A 16,691-nucleotide genomic window follows, 5' to 3' on the forward strand; every position below is an offset into this window, starting at 1 on the left:
ATACGGGGTGGTTTGCCAGTGCCTTCCCTAGTCATTACCGTTTACCCCCAGCAAGCTGGGTACTCATTTTACCGACCTCGGAAGGATGGAAGGCTGAGTCAACCTTGAGCCGACTGCTGGGATCGAACTCCCAGCCTCATGGGCAGACAGCTTCAGGCAGCATGTTGCTGCCTTACCACCCTGCGCCACAAGACATCTGGTTGAGAAAAGCAGGGTATAAAAACCACCAACTCTTCTTCTTAGCTTAGGCGTTTTATAACCTACTTCATTGCACAAGCAGCCGGCTGGCCTGCTGCAGGGAACCGTGGGATCTGAGAGAAAAGTTCTGAAAGGGGCCAAGGCCAAAAATAAGATTGAGAACAACTGCTTTAGACCAATAAAATCAGAGTCCAGTGGCACCTTTAAGACCAACAAAGATTTATTCAGGCATGAGCTTTCGAGTGCAAGCACTCTTCCTCAGACTATGATCTTACATGACAGGAAATATATATAGCAAAGATCAGTTCTGTTACATCAGTAGACTGTGTCACAACCAAGTACAGCCAATGATAATCCTTTGTCAAAACAGCCAAACAATCCCCTAGAATTCAGTGTACTTTACAAAAACACAGGGAGAACCAAACTGCCTTTTATTAGTGATCAAAGGTTCTCACCTCTCTCACCGGACTCTGATTTTATTGTGCTACTTCAGACCAACACGGCTACTCACTTGAATCTATGCTTTAGACCAGTCATTAACCGGGGGGGGGGGGGGGAACAGGCAAAGGAAAATTTCTCTATCATGCATGCTGGACAGGATTCCGGCTGTTTCATAACTTTTTCCAGCAGCGTTAGCCAAATACCAGGACATAAGCTCCCAATGGCATCTGGCTCACAGTGGCTTGTGTCTCACTTCTTAGCTGAGCAACTGCAAGAGGTATTTTCCTTGCAGCTACTGATCCTCCATGTCGTTGCCATGCTTCATGGAGGGAGAATGGCTCAGTGGTTCGAACACCAGACCAAGACTGGGGAAACCCAGTTTCAAATCCTCAGCCTGCCATGAAATTAAAGGGGCGATCTTGAGCTTGCCACGTTCACTGAGCTGGATCTACCGCACAGGTCAGATGAAATTCTGCCATGAATTCCCAGGGGTAGTCAAACTGCAGCCCTCCAGATGTCCATGGACTACAATTCCCAAGAGCCCCTGCCAGCGTTCGCTGGCAGGGGCTCCTGGGAATTGTAGTCCATGGACATCTGGAGGGCCGCAGTTTGACTACCCCTGCCTTAGAGAGAAGGGGGTCAGGTGTCATAGACGGAGCGTGGTTGCAGTGCTGGCCAAAAAGGAATATGATTAAAAAGCCAAAGGTTCCTGTGAACCCAAACTACCCGCAGAGGAGACTGGTCTGCTTGAATCTCTGCATGGGTCGTTTTTCTTGCCCCAGTTGCCTTGTTGCAGTGAGCGGACCTGCGTTTGTTATCAGCAGATAATCCTATCAATGGCAATGCAGCATTTATTTTTATTTTATTATATATTTATATGCTGCCCTCCCACGCGACTCAGGATGGTTTACATTGAAACTTTCATAAGAGAGAGCATTATAAAAGCATCTAGATTTGAATATATAAAATTTTTAACAATAGGAACTATCAAGATAGAACAGTTCACAATTTAAGTTTACAAAAATGGGACATTTTGACATAGTTTTACTGCACTGTGGATTTAGTTCTTATGTAGGTGCCGTTTCATGGTGGGTGGGGCCTCGGGGCTCTGGTTGGTGGTCAATTTGTTTACTTCCCTTGATTGAAAGCCTAGCGGGAGAGCTCCTGCAGAATTGTTATAGCTCTGGCAGGGCTATGCCATTTGGGAGCTCATTTCACCAGGTGGGTGCCAGGACTGAGAAAGCCCCAGAGAATTGCACCAAATATCGCATAAAGCAAGGTTCCCTCAAGTCCTTGCAGGTTTAGGGAAGGCAGGGCAGGGCAAAAGCAGGGCAAGGCAGGAGAATGTTTTCCCAGCCACGCTGACAGCTTTCAGGACCCCTTGGAGGAGTGGTAGACAGTCTAGGCTTAGATCTGTTTTTCCCCTCTCTCTTCCCCCCAGCCAATCCCGACTTTCACAGCCAGGAGGCCACGTCTGCTTACACGGAAGAAGAGAGCCCCGTGGCATCAGCGGCACACCGGAGCAGCAGCGAGGAGGAGCTTCGGGAGGCGGCATCTCCAGGCCAAGAATTCAGCAAGTACCCCAAATCCCTCCCGCCACGGTTCCAGCGGCAGCAGCAACAACAGGTATGAGGCTCCGGTCCCATGGCAAGCAAAAGCAGGGGGTGGGCAGGGTACCAGGAGTGGCAGCAGAGTCGAGTTCCTGGTCCTCATTCCTTTGGTGGCATCTGTTAGGGTTGGGCGCTTTGGCCACCGAAGTGGCCGTTCTGCACTCCCTATTATTGAGCCATCTTCAGGTGTACAGATGAGGGGAGGTGGGCTTTTTTGGTTAGGTAGAGCCCTTGCAGGAAGAGCCTCAGGCCAAAGGTGAGCTTGCCGCAAGCAGACTTCCTCAGGGCAGGGAGGTAGAAGAGTCACACGGAAGCGCCCCTTGAGGGCGGATACTTCTGCTTTCTAACACGGCCCGCCCTGGATCCTGCAGTTTGCCGTGTTGCCCAGCCTGGGATACCTTCCAGATGGTGAAGCCCTTATGGAGGGCGGCAGGCATCAGGGAGAGGGGAACGGGGAGCTGGACGGGCCAGGAAGCTGACGTGGAATGGGCAACAGGTGCCGGTATAGACCTCTCTCCCTCTCTCTCTCTGCGTCGCTCTAGGATCAGTTGTACAAGATGCAGAGCTGGCAGCAGCCCCAGGTGTATCCTCCCTCCTCCCACCCTCAGCGAACTTTCTACCCGCACCACCCACAGATGCTGGGCTTTGATCCCCGCTGGATGATGATGCCTTCTTACATGGATCCTCGCATGGCCCAGGGGCGCCCCCCGGTGGATTTCTACCCTTCTGCCCTCCAACCCTCAGGTAAAGGGTTTGAATTCCGCCCACCTTCCTAGGCCCATCCTGCCCACGTTGTAGAATGGACTTTCAGTGCACTTTAGAAGTAGATTTCCCTGTTCTTCACAGGAAAATACAGCTGTAAAAGCACAATGGGCCCCAGGTCACATTAGCTCAGGGGTAGTCAAACTGCGGTCCTCCAGATGTCCATGGACTACAATTCCCAGGAGCCTCTGCCAGCATTCGCTGGCAGGGGCTCCTGGGAATTGTAGTCCATGGACATCTGGAGGGCCGCAGTTTGACTACCCCTGCATTAGCTCTTTCTGCTGGCACAGACTAGTTCTGCTCAGTTACTCCACTTAATTTCTTCTTCTGGTTGGCAGCCTCTAGGCCAGAGGTCCACATCCTTTTTTGAACCTCTGATTTGTGACTGCGTATTTTTAATGACCACAAGTGTATGTCTTGCCAGTTGAGTGTAAATGGCTGCTTCAGAAGTATGTAAAGAGTGCCTAGGTAGGGAGAGGCGGTACATCTGAATAGGTGAAGACTGTAAAAGATTTTAAAAGAGAATTGTCCATGTGTCTCTGTCGTGGTGGTACCTCCCCGGAGGTCTCGAGGAGAGCAGAAATGAAGGTTTCCCACCAAGGCTGGTCTAAGGAATACGCTGGTGTTTTGACATGGAGGATGTACTTGAAGGGCCTCGGCCGCGCATAGCCAGAAGTCATCTGGCGCAATACATAGGGAAAGCCATCTGTTTTGTGGGGCGTGTGGAAAAGATCCACCCATCTGGAAAATTTTTCTTTCTATCAGATGGAGATGGTTAAAATGCAACTATTGAGTTGAATGAGCCTCTGGATGAAGAGATTTCAGGAGTCATTGAAGTAGTGGGAAGAGTTATAAATCTAGAAAACATCATGCGTGTATCATACACCCCGTTCAAAGAGGGTAAAAACATGTTTGATCTTCCACTATATGACAAGGCTCTGAAAATTATCCATGAATCATCTAGTCCAACCCCCTGCTCAGTGCAGCATCCTAGAGTTGGAAGGGGCTACACAGGCCATGCAGTCCAACCCCCTGCTCAATGTAGGATCAGTCTACAGCAGCCAGGATAAGAATCACAGAATCCTAGAGTTGGACCACACAGGCCATCTAGTCCAACCCCCTGCTCAATGCAGGATCAGCCTACAGCAGCCAGGATAAGAATTAGAGAATCCTAAAGTGGGAAAGACCCACACAGGTCATCTAGACCAAACCCCTCCTCAGTGCAGGATCAGCTTACAACATCCAGGATAAGAATCCTAGACCTGGAGCCCTCTGCCTGCTAACTGACAGCCCTGAGTCCCCTTCCCCCACACAGTGGATCACATATATATATTTTGTTATTATATGTATATATGTCCCTGGTTAGCGATAAGTTTTTAAGCTTTTTGCACACATTAGTTGCTTATGCCTGGTTTATGCTCTCTCCACAGGGATAATGAAACCTGTCATCCAACAGGACTCCATCAATGGGACTGCCTGCCAGTCGGAAGATCAGAGCTGCCAGTCCTCAGTCCAACAGGAGAGGAAAACTCTCTCTGGAGATTGTGCCCCAGTGTGGGGACAGGAGAGCTTTACCCCTTTGCAAAGCAAGGGCTGTCCCATTTCACGCCTCAAGCAGACAGAGGGCACATCCGGGGAGATGCTGCGTGCCAGGTGAGGGCAATTTTACCCAGCGGGGTTGTCAGCAGTTCATGCTGGAGAAGATGGCATATTATGGAGGAAGCACATTTTCTGCAGGTGATAAAGCCTGCTCCAAGGAGGCTAATGCAAGGATGGCCAAACTGGCTCTCCAGATGTCCATGGCCTAGGATTCCCATGAGCCCCTGCCGGCACGTGCTGGCAGAGACTCTTGGGAATTGCAGTCCATGGACATCTGGAGAAGCCACAGTTTGGCCACCCCGGTAATGTGTGGACCGCAGGAGACAGTTGTGTTAACATTTGCATGGCTGAGCTGAACTTGTTCTGGAGACCCTTTGACCCAAATTCTTTTGTATTCTTAAAAATGATCCCAATCGTGTTTGGAAAACTTGAAAATGTGTGTGTTAATCCAGTTATGGCTGTCTGGTGAAGCAAGGCACTTTATGTAGGATAAGCTTCTATTTTCTGTTTTTCTTTTTTACATATTAAGTGCCAAGTAATCTGAGTTACAAATGGTAATTTTTTAAAAAAATAATTAAATTTCAATTAGACGTAAACCTTTCACACTTCCCTATGCTTAATTAATCCGCTGTGTACCTTCTGATTTTTTTTAAATTTTATATAAGAAACTGAGGCACCCCCAAATGGCCTAGGACTGGAAGCTTAAATAACAAATAAATAAAACGAAGTATTAAGAAATTACAAATCCATTTGGTGCCATGCGTTTGCGGGTTGTTGAATCAGCCTGGTAATCCGTTAAGAATGTAAATCCAGACTTTAAGTAGCAAAAGAAAAGCCTGCATGGCTTTGAGTCTCCAGCAGCCCCTTTCTTCATTGCTTCTTTGGGTCCTTTTTTCTTTTAGGAATGGCAGCACTTATTCAGTGTCATCCAGCATGAACACCCAGCGAGATCTCTTTGAGGAATCCGGGGACGACTACTTAAATGCCTTTGACAAGAAAGCCCAAGGAACCTTTGACAGCTGCATCACTTCCTCCCAGCGGATGAGCCAGAATCGTCTCTTCCAGAGCCAGGAGAGCACGTCAGATGCAAGCGTGTCTGACTCCCGCCATGTGAACGTGAGGAATTCTCCCTTCGAGGCCAATATGAGCCCTCCGGATAAGAAAACAGAGTACAACGGCTGGGATGTCAGCCATTATCCCAAACCCACTGATGGGACAGCTTCTGCAGAGGAGGAGGTCTCCCGGGATGAGCAGTTGTTTAGTAATGAGGCATGGCGGAAGGAAGGGGCCACCACCAAACAAGTCCCCGCCGAGGCAGGATGGGCCACCGAGAACCGAAACAGCAGCATTCAGCAGCAGGAACAAATGGGAAGGGCTCGTAGATCTGGCCCCATAAAGAAGCCGGTGCTGAAAGCCCTCAAAGTTGAGGAAAAGGAGAAAGAGCTAGAGAAGGTTAAGGTGGAGGTAGAAGAAACCTCCCGCCCAGCTAAGGAAAAGGTCCCACCTCAGAAGACCACCGAGGTGGATGACGATGATTCCGAAGCTTTGCTCCAGTCCGCTCACTACCATTTGCTGGACGACAAGAGCTCACCTCAAGCCACTGTCCAAGAAGCTGACAAGTCTCCAGTAGAAGAGGAAGAGGAGGAGGAGGACGAGGAGCAGGAAGAGGAGGAGGAGGAGGAGAAAAATGGGAAGGTCTGGGAGGACAGACAGCAAGCACGGGAGTCCACCGACCTACCCCCCACAAAAAGGAACAACTGGATCTTTATTGACGAGGAGCAGGCTTTTGGCGGGAGGGGTCGGGGCCGTGGCCGTGGCTTCAGAGAATTCACGTTCCGAGGCCGTGGCAGCACGGTGGGTTGTGGGGGAGGAGGCAACGCCAGTGGCAGTGGCAGCAGAGGCGCCTACAGCAGCAACAACGCCGTGGTCAGCAACACCCCGAGAAGCAGCCGAGGGCGGGCCTTGAGGGAGCTGAATCAGCCGGAGGAGTTTCCCCGGGGGAAGTCCCGGCGTCGAATCGCCAGCGAGACCCACAGCGAAGGTTCCGAGTACGAAGAGCTCCCCAAACGACGCCGCCAGCGGGGTGCCGAGAATGGCAACGAAGGCTCACTCACAGAAAGGGAGGAGAACGATCTCAAGAAAGGGGATTTCCAGGACTCTTGGCGGTCCAACAAGATCTATTCTGATGACCACGCCAGCTTGGAGGCAAAGATGAGGTCCCCACGGGCGTTCGGGCGTTCACTGCCACCTAGACTCAGCAACCCGGGGTACGGAAGGAGAGGCTTTGTCTCCAAAGAACCACTGCAGTGGCAAGGGAAGAGTGGGGGCAGCACGTGGCAGGAGTACAGCCACGGCGCCCCTCTGGACACCTTTGGGGTTAGGCGCCCGCCGGACAGGGAATATAGCCAAGACTCTTATAAGCACCCGGACTCCATTAGCAGGCGGGCCTTTGAAGAGGACCCCATTGACAAGAGGCATTACTTCCAGGAGGATTATGGGGGCGACCCCGAAAACTCCGAGAACCGCCCCTTCCGTCGACGGCGTCCCCCACGCCAAGACAAGCCCCCCCGGTTCCGGCGCTTAAGGCAGGAGCGTGAGTCCGTTGGGCAGTGGGCCCCTGAGGACAGCGGGACCAGCCTCTTGGCCTGCCAGTGGCCCGGGAGAGCGAAGCTGAACGTGACCGACCGGAACGGCGCTCCCGTCCGGAGATCTCCCGAACTGCCCTACCAGAACTCCTCCGACCATGCCAACGAGGACTGGGAGACAGCCTCCGAAAGCAGCGACTTCAGCGAGAGGCGGGAGAGGCGCGAGGGGGCCTCGGAGGGCGATGCCCAGCTGGACAGCGGTCTTGTGGGCAGTGGCTTGGGGGAGAAGAGGGAGCAGGCCAAGAGGAGCTTCTCCAGCCAGAGACCTCTTGTGGACCGGCAGAGCAGGAAGCTCGACCCGGCGGGATACGTTGAAAAAGGCGGAAGAACTAGTGGGAGCGGGAACTCTTCCCGCTACGAAAGCCAGTCCAACTTAGCACAGATCAAAAGCAAAAGGTATGACCCCTCTGCAGGCTTTAAATAGATGTATATGATTTGTTAAGGGAGGACGTTGCCTCTGTGTCACAGGCGGTCTTGCAGCAGAGCAGTCTTTCTCGACATTTTTCCTGTTGAGAAATCCCTGAGGCCCTTCCCTTCCCCACCCCCTCCATGCCCTCATTGGCCATTCAGGGAGGTGGGGGTTTTGCAGGTCAACATAACCATATATGGTGGTAAAGGTAAAGGTATCCCCTGTGCAAGCAGTGGGTCATGTCTGACCCTTGGGGTGATGCCTTCCAGCGTTTTCATGGCAGACTCAATACGGGGTGGTTTGCCAGTGCCTTCCCCAGTCATTACCGTTTACCCCCCAGCAAGCTGGGTACTCATTTTACCGACTTCGGAAGGATGGAAGGATTTTCAAAAATACATAAAACAATAATTCCCACCCATTCAGGTTTCATGAAAGCCTGGTTGAGCAAGTCTGCAGTAAGAAGAAGAAGAAGAGTTGGTTCTTATATGCCGCTTTTCTCTACCCAAAGGAGGCTCAAAGTGGCTTACAGTCGCCTTCCCTTTCCTCTCCCCACACAGATACCCTGTGAGGTGGGTGAGGCTGAGAGAGCCCTGATATCACTGCTTGGTCCGAACAGCTTTCTCAGTGCTGTGGCGAGCCCAAGGCCACCCAGCTGGCTGCATGTGGGGGAGTGCAGAATCGAACCCGGCATGCCAGATTAAAAGTCCACACTCCTAAACACCACACCAAACTGGCTCTCCCTACATCTGTCATCCAGTAAACAGATACATCAAAAGAATGTCCTTGCATCTTTTCGGTCCTTTTTAGAGGTTCTGTTGACCTTTGGCGAATACAATCTCTCATCAGAGTTCAACAGTCTTTCATCATTTGTTGCTCTGTCCTACAAGAAATAAACTTCCTGTCCTGTGAACTTTTCTAGGAAGAAACCTGTCCAAATTGGTCCTGAGTGGCATTTTCTGAAAACAAACGCACAGGCTTGTGTCATGGAGTGTGGCACATCTGAAGAAGGGCGCGGTGCTGTGGACAGACCGACACGGCTACCCATCTTGCTCTGTCTTCGTTTCACAGGGTGGCCACTTCGGTCTTCAGTAGAACAGCCAGATTCAAGTCCAGCAGCACCTTAAGAGACCAATAAAGTTTTTTGCAGGATGTGCTTTTGAGAGTCCAATCTTCTGCCCTGAAAACCTTCTTGTTCTTTTAAGGTGTTGCTGCTAGACTCTGGTCTAGCTGAAAAGGATCTGTGAGCAGAGGACCAGCGTGTAGGGTTGTGTGCTTTGGCCGCCAAAGCAGCCGTTCATGCCCAAAGTGGCCAGTGCCGCGGCCCGGGCCGCGGCACTGCCACTTTGGGCATGAATGGCTGCTTTGGCAGCCGAAGCACACAACCCTAGACTGTTCAGCGCATTTTGAAGGGGTGAAATGTGGCTTGCACTTGGCACCGGTTTGAGCTTTCCACCATGGTTAAGAGCAGCCGCCTCTCATCTGGAGAGCCCGCTTTGATTCCCTGCTCCTCCTCCACATGCAGCCTGCTGGGTGACCTTGGGCTCGTCACAGTCCTGTTTGAGCTATTCTCACAGAGCAGTACTCTCAGAGCTCTCTAGGCCTCACCAACCTCACAGGATGTCTGTTGTCGGGAGGGGGAGGGAGGGCAATTGTAAGCCACTTTTGAGGCTCCTTCCAGTAGTGAAAAGCAGGATATAAAAGCCAGTTCTTCTTTTTTTCTCCACCTGTAAAACAAAAACTTGTCTTCTGAGCAATGGCTGTTGGGAAAGATACTTCTCATACCTCCCCACGGACTGTTTTCTGAAAGGAGGTTGGAGGCTGGCGGCCAAGACAGGATAAGGAGTTGAACGTGGAGACAGGGAGCTTCACCCCCAACCCATTAAAAAGGTCCATATAGGTCATTTAGGGCAACAGAAACCCCCCTTATCGAGTAATGACTATCAACTTGCTCTTTAGTGAAAGGTGAGCTGGAACTGGTATTTGGCATGGCGTGATCACGCCATCTGCTTCGGTCATTTCAAAAACGGAGTAGGACATTTGTGCTTCTTGTAGCATCGTCTGTCAAAGTAACCCTTGAAACACTCGGTAATCCTAGCAGCAGCCTTGTTAGGCAGGCCAGTCATAGAAGAAGAGATTTTTTTTTTCTTTGCCCTGCTTTTCACCTCCCAGAAGGAGTCTCAAAGTGGCTTACAATCACCTTCCCTTCCTCTCCTCACGACAGACACCCTGTGAGGGAGGTGAGGCTGAGAGAACTGGACTGGCCTAAGGTCACCCAGCATGTGGAGAAGTGAGGCGTCAAACCAAGTCTTAACCACCACACCGAGCTGGCTCAGTGGAGGCACTGAGGCAACTGATACACAATCTTACCTCAGACAGTGGGTTTGTGGTAGAGGTGAGATTAAGCCTGATTTTGATGGACCAGGGGTCTGATTCAATATAAGGCTGCATCGTGCGTTCCTGTTCGTGTGCCCTCTCCAGATCTCCGGAAGAAAGTGGAAGTTTGGACCCCAGCAGCCCCGGAAGCAGCAGCCACTTGGTTTACGGCTCCCACGCTAACTTGAACAGCGCCGAAGGGCTTGGGAAAAAGCAGGAGAGAGAACAGAAACCTGTCACACAACAAGCTGGCGAGAAGGGAGAGGCTATCTCTCAGTTTGAGCTGAGCTATGGAAGTAAGTATTGCTTTCTTTGATTGCTCCTGGGATTAAGAATTTGTTTGCTGGAAACGTGAGCAGCCAGCCATGTATTCTGCCATCTGAGCTAGACTTCCGCCTGGGATTTCAGCCGTCTCTGCTTTTGGGGATCTGGGGGTGACTGTGGGGTCTTTGATGAGCCACAGTGGGTACTTCAGGAGCCTTAGTCTCTGTCTGCAGCTTTGCTCATGGGCTGTCCAGGCATCTGGGTTGGCAGATATGGCTTGCTGCCTTTCTGGGCTGGAGGGCCCAGAAACTGCATGTTCTACTAGGACAGGGGTAGTCAAACCGGCCCTCCAGATGTCCATGAACTACAATTCCCAGAAGCCCCTGCCAGCATTTGCTGGCAGGGGCTTCTGGGAACTATAGTCCATGGACATCTGGAGGGCCGCAGTTTGATTACCCCTGTACTAGGATTTCCATCCTGGTCACTTTGTCCTCTAATGAGGGCTTACCATGGCCCTGGCATTTGGATGGAAGACATCCAAGGATTTGGGTGGTAATTTTTCCAAGGAGCACTAGGCAGATGCTGTGGCAGAAAATGTCAGACCACTTACGAACGTCCCTGACAAGGATGGGAGACCTCAAACCCCCTGCCTAGTAGTTGGGTGGGAGACCTCCAAGGACTTGGATGATAGTTCCTCCAAGGAACACTAGGGGGCATGACGCAGAGTCAGGCAATGGCCAACCACCTCCAAACGTCCCTTGCTTGGCTGCTCAGACAAACCTTGGATCTCCTGGCTGTACTATACACATGTCACATGACAAATAAGTAACCTTGGGAAGGATTTTTGCTTGGGTATGGTAAAGCCCGAAAGGTGGGAGCCAGATCAGTGAGGAAACTGAAGGATTCCTTCTTTTGCGTTCAGACGGTATCCTGGACAGCCGTGTTTCGGGCCCTGCTGAGGAGAGCGAAGTGGGCCCCATAGGCGGGGAAGGCTTCATCGAGGTCCTGACCAAGAAGCAGCGGCGGCTACTGGAGGAGGAGCGGAGGAAGAAGGAGCAGGCTGCCCAGGTGAGGAGCAGGAGGCTGGATTGCAGTCAGGTTGACCAGGCAGTTTCCAAGCTGAGTTCCAGGGAACACTGAGGCTGCTTGATCAGGCGGTCCTCAAGAACAGGGGTAGTCAACCTGTGGTCCTCCAGATGCTCATGGACTACAATTCCCATGAGCCCCTGCCAGCATTCGCTGGCAGGGGCTCATGGAATTGTAGTCCATGAACATCTGGAGGACCACAGGTTGACTACCCCTCCTCCAGAAGATGTAGGATGGAGGCGAGCATCTCTGTAGAGTTTCCACAAACCTCTATCCTCTCCCTTTGTCTTTCTCTGTGTTAGAGGATGCCTGGCTCTATCCCATGAACTATATCCCAGGTTTTGTTTTTTTTTAATGTGAACATCTCTGAATATCAGAAGAGCCCTGCCAGATCAGACCAGTGGTCCCATATCTTGCTTACACAGTGGTCAGCCAGTTTCTCTGGAGGCCCAACGACATACTGCCTTCTGGCACTGGGATTCAGAGATTGACTGCCTCTGAATATGGAGGTTCCCTTTAGTCACTGTGGTTCAGAACCACGAATCTTCCTAGACCCTTTCAATTCTGGCTGTGCCTGTGACCAGGGGTAGTCAACCTGTGGTCCTCCAGATGTCCATGGACTACAATTCCCAGGAGCCCCTGCCAGCAAATGCTGGCAGGGGCTCCTGGGAATTGTAGTCCATGGACATCTGGAGGACCACAGGTTGACTACCCCTGCCTGTGACCACCCCTGCATTCTGCGGCAGCAACATTTGCGTAAAGAAGTCTATTATGCATCAGCTTCATTGGATGGACAGAGAATTCCCTGGAGGACAGAGAATAGAAATAAATTGGTTGTTGGGTAAAAGAGACAGGATGAATTTTTTAAAAATAAAACACCAACATTGAAAGACCCATGGGAAAATGACAGTGACTGGCAAAGGTATTAATACATTTTGGATAAAAATGCACGGTGTATTGCAGAAAAAATTAGGAATTAAGTTTCCAATGGTTCCAAAATTTATGCTGTGAAGTATTTTCCCTGCTTACCTATCTATGCACGCCAGAGAATTCTTTCTTTTTTTTTATGCAACTGCCCCAGCCAGACTTCTGGTTGCATCACGATGGAAACCACAAGAACTACCTGGCTTGGACTAATGGCTGAGTATTTAAAAGGGTGCCATAGAGGATGGAGCAGAATTGTTCTCTCTTGCCCCAGTGGGACAGACCAGAACGAATGGGATGAAATTAATTCAAAAGAAATTCCATCTAAACACCCGGAAGAAGTTCCTGACAGTCAGAGTGGTTTCTCAGTGGAACAGGCTTCCTCGGGAAGTGGTGGGTTCTCCATCTTTGGAAATTTTTAAACAGAGGCTGGATAGCCATCTGATGGTTGGCAGGTTACAGTAGATTGGGATGTGAGTTTCCTGCATACTGCAGGAGGTTGGACTAGATGACCCATGAGGTACCTTCCGACTCTGTGATTCTATGATTCCATCAGAGACTTTGCCATCATGGTGAAGCAAACTAAATGAACAGAAGACCACCAGAAGGATTTCATGATTGCTTGTACTTTTTCTTAGAATTTACAGAAAAATGATATGACAATGTAATCATTTTTTATTGTTTCTGTTGTACAAATAAAAAGATTTAGGCAAGATCCACAGTTTAAAAAAAAAAGGAGAGTGGCCATCTAGGCAGTGGCACCCAGTCCTTCCGATGGGTCGGTAGGGTGGGTTTTCCTTTGTCTGTCTGATGCATTGTCATCTGGTTATCCCTCTCAAGAGAAAACGTAGCTCTTCTGCCTTCCTCTTATCTTCACAATAACGATCCTGTGAGGTTGGCTACGCAGATGATGCGACCGGCCCAACCTCACCCTCGTTTGTGCTCTGTGGCAAGGGGGCTCAGTGCCAGTCTAGGATCCTGGCCTTTGCCTGTCTTTGCCAAGCCTCCTCTTTAGATGGCCTCCCAGCATTCCCGGTGAAAATCATGTTTCCTTCCGCTCGTGTTCAAAATGGCTGCCGTCCATGGGAATCCCACAGACCCGTGTTTTTCTCCCCCCAGGCTCCAGCCAAGGGCCGTGTCCTTCAGTCCCGCATGCCCCCTCGCTTTGCCAAGAAACAGAACAGCATGTGCCTCGAGCAAGGAGAGGTTTCGGTGTCTGGAAACAGCCTGGGCACTGAAATCTGGGAAACCAACAGCCCAGGTAAGCTGGCCGTCTCTGCCATCCGTAGGCAGTATTCTTCAGGAAGGGAAGTCGGATGCTGGGCGGGGGGTCAGGCAGCATCTCACCATCGCGTAGCTTCCTTTTCTTCCTGTTAACTTTAAAAAGGAGCTAGGTTGCTAGCCTCCACAGCTTCTGGCCAAACTTCCTGTGGCCCAGTTTAACCCATTGAATGCATATGAAGCCAAATTACACTGAAGTAGACCTTTGGTCTCTCAAGGCCGCTGATGTCCCTTCAGACCAGCAGCAGCTCTCCCAAGTTCTCACCTCACCTACTGCTTGGTCCTTTTGATGGGAGACGCCTCTGGGTCACCACCCTGGACTTGTTAGTGGTCTCCCATCCAAATGCTGACCACGGCCAGCCCTGCTGACCTTATAAGACAGGATGAAATGGGGCTAGCCTGGACCATCCTCACTATACAGCAGCCTTATTCGCCAGAGAGCTGGCTCGGTGTCTTGCTTAAGATTGGCGGCCTCTAATCTGGAGAGCTGGGTTTGATTCCCCACTCCTCCACATGCAGCCAGCTGGGTGACCTCAGCTCAGAGCTCTCTCAGCCCCGCTTACTTCATAGAGCAGAGGTAGTCAAACTGCGGCCCTCCAGATGTCCATGGACTACAATTCCCAGAAGCCCTTGCCAGCATTCGCCACAGTTTGACTACCCCTGCCGCGGTTTGACTACCCCTGTCTGTTGTGGGAAGAGGAAGGGACGGTGCTTGTGAGCCACTTTGAGACACATGAGGCCTGCTGGTTCCTCTTGGGCCAGTCCCAGGTCTCTCAGAGCTCTCTCAACCTCACCTATTTCATAGGGGTCTCCTGTGAGGAGAGGAAGGGAAGGTGGTTGTAAGCTGCCCTGAGACACCGGAGGTCTGCTGGATGACCTTGGGCCAATTCCAGTTCTCACGGGGCTCTCTCAGCTCCATCTGCCTCACAAGGTGCCTGTTGTGGGGATAGGAAGGGAAGGCGATTGTAAACTTCTGTGAGACTCCTTTTGGTAGTAAAAAGACTCCTTTTTGGTACACAAAACCAGCTCTGCTCTTCTTATTAATATTATTTAAAAACTTTGTATCCCACCTTTCTGTCTTTAACAGGGGCCACCTAGTTAGCTGACAAATATACATGATAAAATCCCATTTAACATTAAAATCACATTTTAAAACAGGGGTAGTCAAACTGTGGCCCTCCAGGTGTCCATGGACTACAGTTCCCAGGAGCCCCTGCCAGCTTTTGCTGGCAGGGGCTCCTGGGAATTGTAGTCCATGGACATCTGGAGGGCCGCAGTTTGACTACCCCTGTTTTAAAACATTAGCTTGAGGGGCTGCTTCTGACCGTGGAGTCAGTCCCACCTCATACAAGTCACACAAATCCTGGTGTGACCCCCTGTTTTTGCTCCAGTAGACCAGTTGGGGTTACATTGAACCACCAGTAATTAATGACTCACCTTCACCAGAGTTGGATCAAGCATGACTTCTGAACGCTCCTTAACTCTCTGCTCTTCCAGCAGCTCTCTCTGTTCAATCGCCCGGCACCGATTCCTGGAGTAAACCCGGCAATGCCTTCAGTAGCAATGAGCCTGGTTCCACTGAGGTAAGCAGCACAGTTTCTCTGTCTCTGTGTAGATGTTCAAGCAGAACAGACATTAAATACTGTTAACTCTTACCCGGTTTTGCCTTTGGATTTCATACTGGCCTGGCGGAACTGGGGATTCGCGGTTGTTTCCCCAGCGGCCAGCCCAGTGATGGTGGACAGTCATCTCTGAGTGTCTGAACTTCACCAGCAGTTGACAGCTACTGTGAAGTGTTGGTTGTGTTTTAGAGGGCCGCTGTTATTTCACAAGGGAAGCTGGCCAGATGTGACAGGCCCGGGCAGAAACCTGCAGCAACGGACTGTGGGGCTTAAAACATTCCCCACCACCACCTCCCTGTTGCTCTGCAGGGTTCACAGTCCATGTCAGGTGTCCCAGGGGATCTATGGGGACAAGCTGGCTGAAGACAATCGCTGGGAAACTATATATATTCCCTTCATGTTTCGTCCAGAAAAGCAGTCCCCTTCTTGATTGTGGTAGGACTGCCCCAAAGCTTGTTCACTAAATAGTTCTGGATCCCCTTCTCATGAGGCAGGTTTGGGAAGAATTGCCTGTGAGCCCCAAGTCTTGGCAACTTCAGTCCTCTTGAGGCCTTCTCCATGACTGATGGGGAGGAAATACCCAGGAGTAGCATCTTGCCACGTAGATTTCCTCCCTCAGTTGCTTTAGGATGGGTCTGCCTTTTTAGGTGCTTTAGTGTGCTCTGTGCATACCAGCCGTTCGCTGTGCAGGGCCCCCATCTTGGTTGGTTTGTGCTTGTTGGGGAATTGCCACAAAGTACTGTAGGTCGCCTCTCGTGACCACGGTAGCTCAAAGAGCAGCCCAGAGAATTTATTCCCCCTCTGGAATCAGGAAAAAACAAAACAGGATTGTGTTGCATCATCTCCAAACGGCCTCCCAGACTGGTCATATTGCAAACGATATTGCTAATGAAGTCCATCCAGACGCTGGTTCTGGTCCATCCCCTGGGAGTCCCAGATGAGACGGGAATGTCTAGGGTTGTGCACGGTGGCGTCCGAATCGGCCGTTTGTGGAACGTGCACAGCCCTACTACATTACCACTGAGAAGTAAATAAAACGACCAGGAACTGTTCACACACTCCGCACTTTGGCACAGAGAGATTCCCTTCTTGCTGTGTCCTACCTCTGAAGGTGCCAGCCACAGTGACCACATTGGCCACACAGACCACATTGGCCACACAGTCCAGAAAACCCACAACAACCCGTTGACTCCAGCCGTGAAAGCCTTTGACAATTCATAAGCCCTTTTTGTTGGGCTGAATTCAGGTGTGGGCGAAAGTTATAGAAGGAGTTGTTGGCGCTCACCTCTAGGAGACAAGAGAACAAATCTGGTTTGGGTCATTAGTGAAATGAGTTTTGGCATCTCAGGTCAACACACGACTCGTGTGATGCTGCTTTTAGTATTCTACTTTCTAGCTGCTTTTCTCTCTTTCTGTTTCAGTGCCAGGAACTGGTTTTTGTGTTTGCTTGCAGGAGAGTCAGATAAAAGCTAATATC

The 16,691-nt window shown here is 50.8% G+C and overlaps 1 protein-coding gene across 23 annotated transcripts in view; it reads left to right on the forward strand.

Moving 5' to 3' along the window:
• The window catches only part of PRRC2B (proline rich coiled-coil 2B), a 100,465-nt gene that overhangs the window by 49,971 nt on the left and 33,803 nt on the right, over positions 1–16,691 (forward strand). For 15 of the 23 annotated variants that reach the window (XM_077305936.1, XM_077305942.1, XM_077305938.1 and 12 more), the window contains exons 13-20: positions 2,081–2,265; positions 2,792–2,993; positions 4,442–4,664; positions 5,513–7,651; positions 10,143–10,333; positions 11,224–11,369; positions 13,431–13,572; positions 15,090–15,175. In XM_077305936.1, the coding sequence (XP_077162051.1) occupies positions 2,081–2,265; positions 2,792–2,993; positions 4,442–4,664; positions 5,513–7,651; positions 10,143–10,333; positions 11,224–11,369; positions 13,431–13,572; positions 15,090–15,175 (3,314 nt within the window). The remainder of the gene's footprint in view (positions 1–2,080; positions 2,266–2,791; positions 2,994–4,441; positions 4,665–5,512; positions 7,652–10,142; positions 10,334–11,223; positions 11,370–13,430; positions 13,573–15,089; positions 15,176–16,691) is intronic. The other 8 variants (XM_077305928.1, XM_077305934.1, XM_077305939.1 and 5 more) reach the window with 1 other exon arrangement.

The sequence above is a fragment of the Paroedura picta genome, chromosome 12 (genome assembly GCF_049243985.1).
Source record: "Paroedura picta isolate Pp20150507F chromosome 12, Ppicta_v3.0, whole genome shotgun sequence".
Lineage (NCBI taxonomy): Eukaryota > Metazoa > Chordata > Lepidosauria > Squamata > Gekkonidae > Paroedura > Paroedura picta.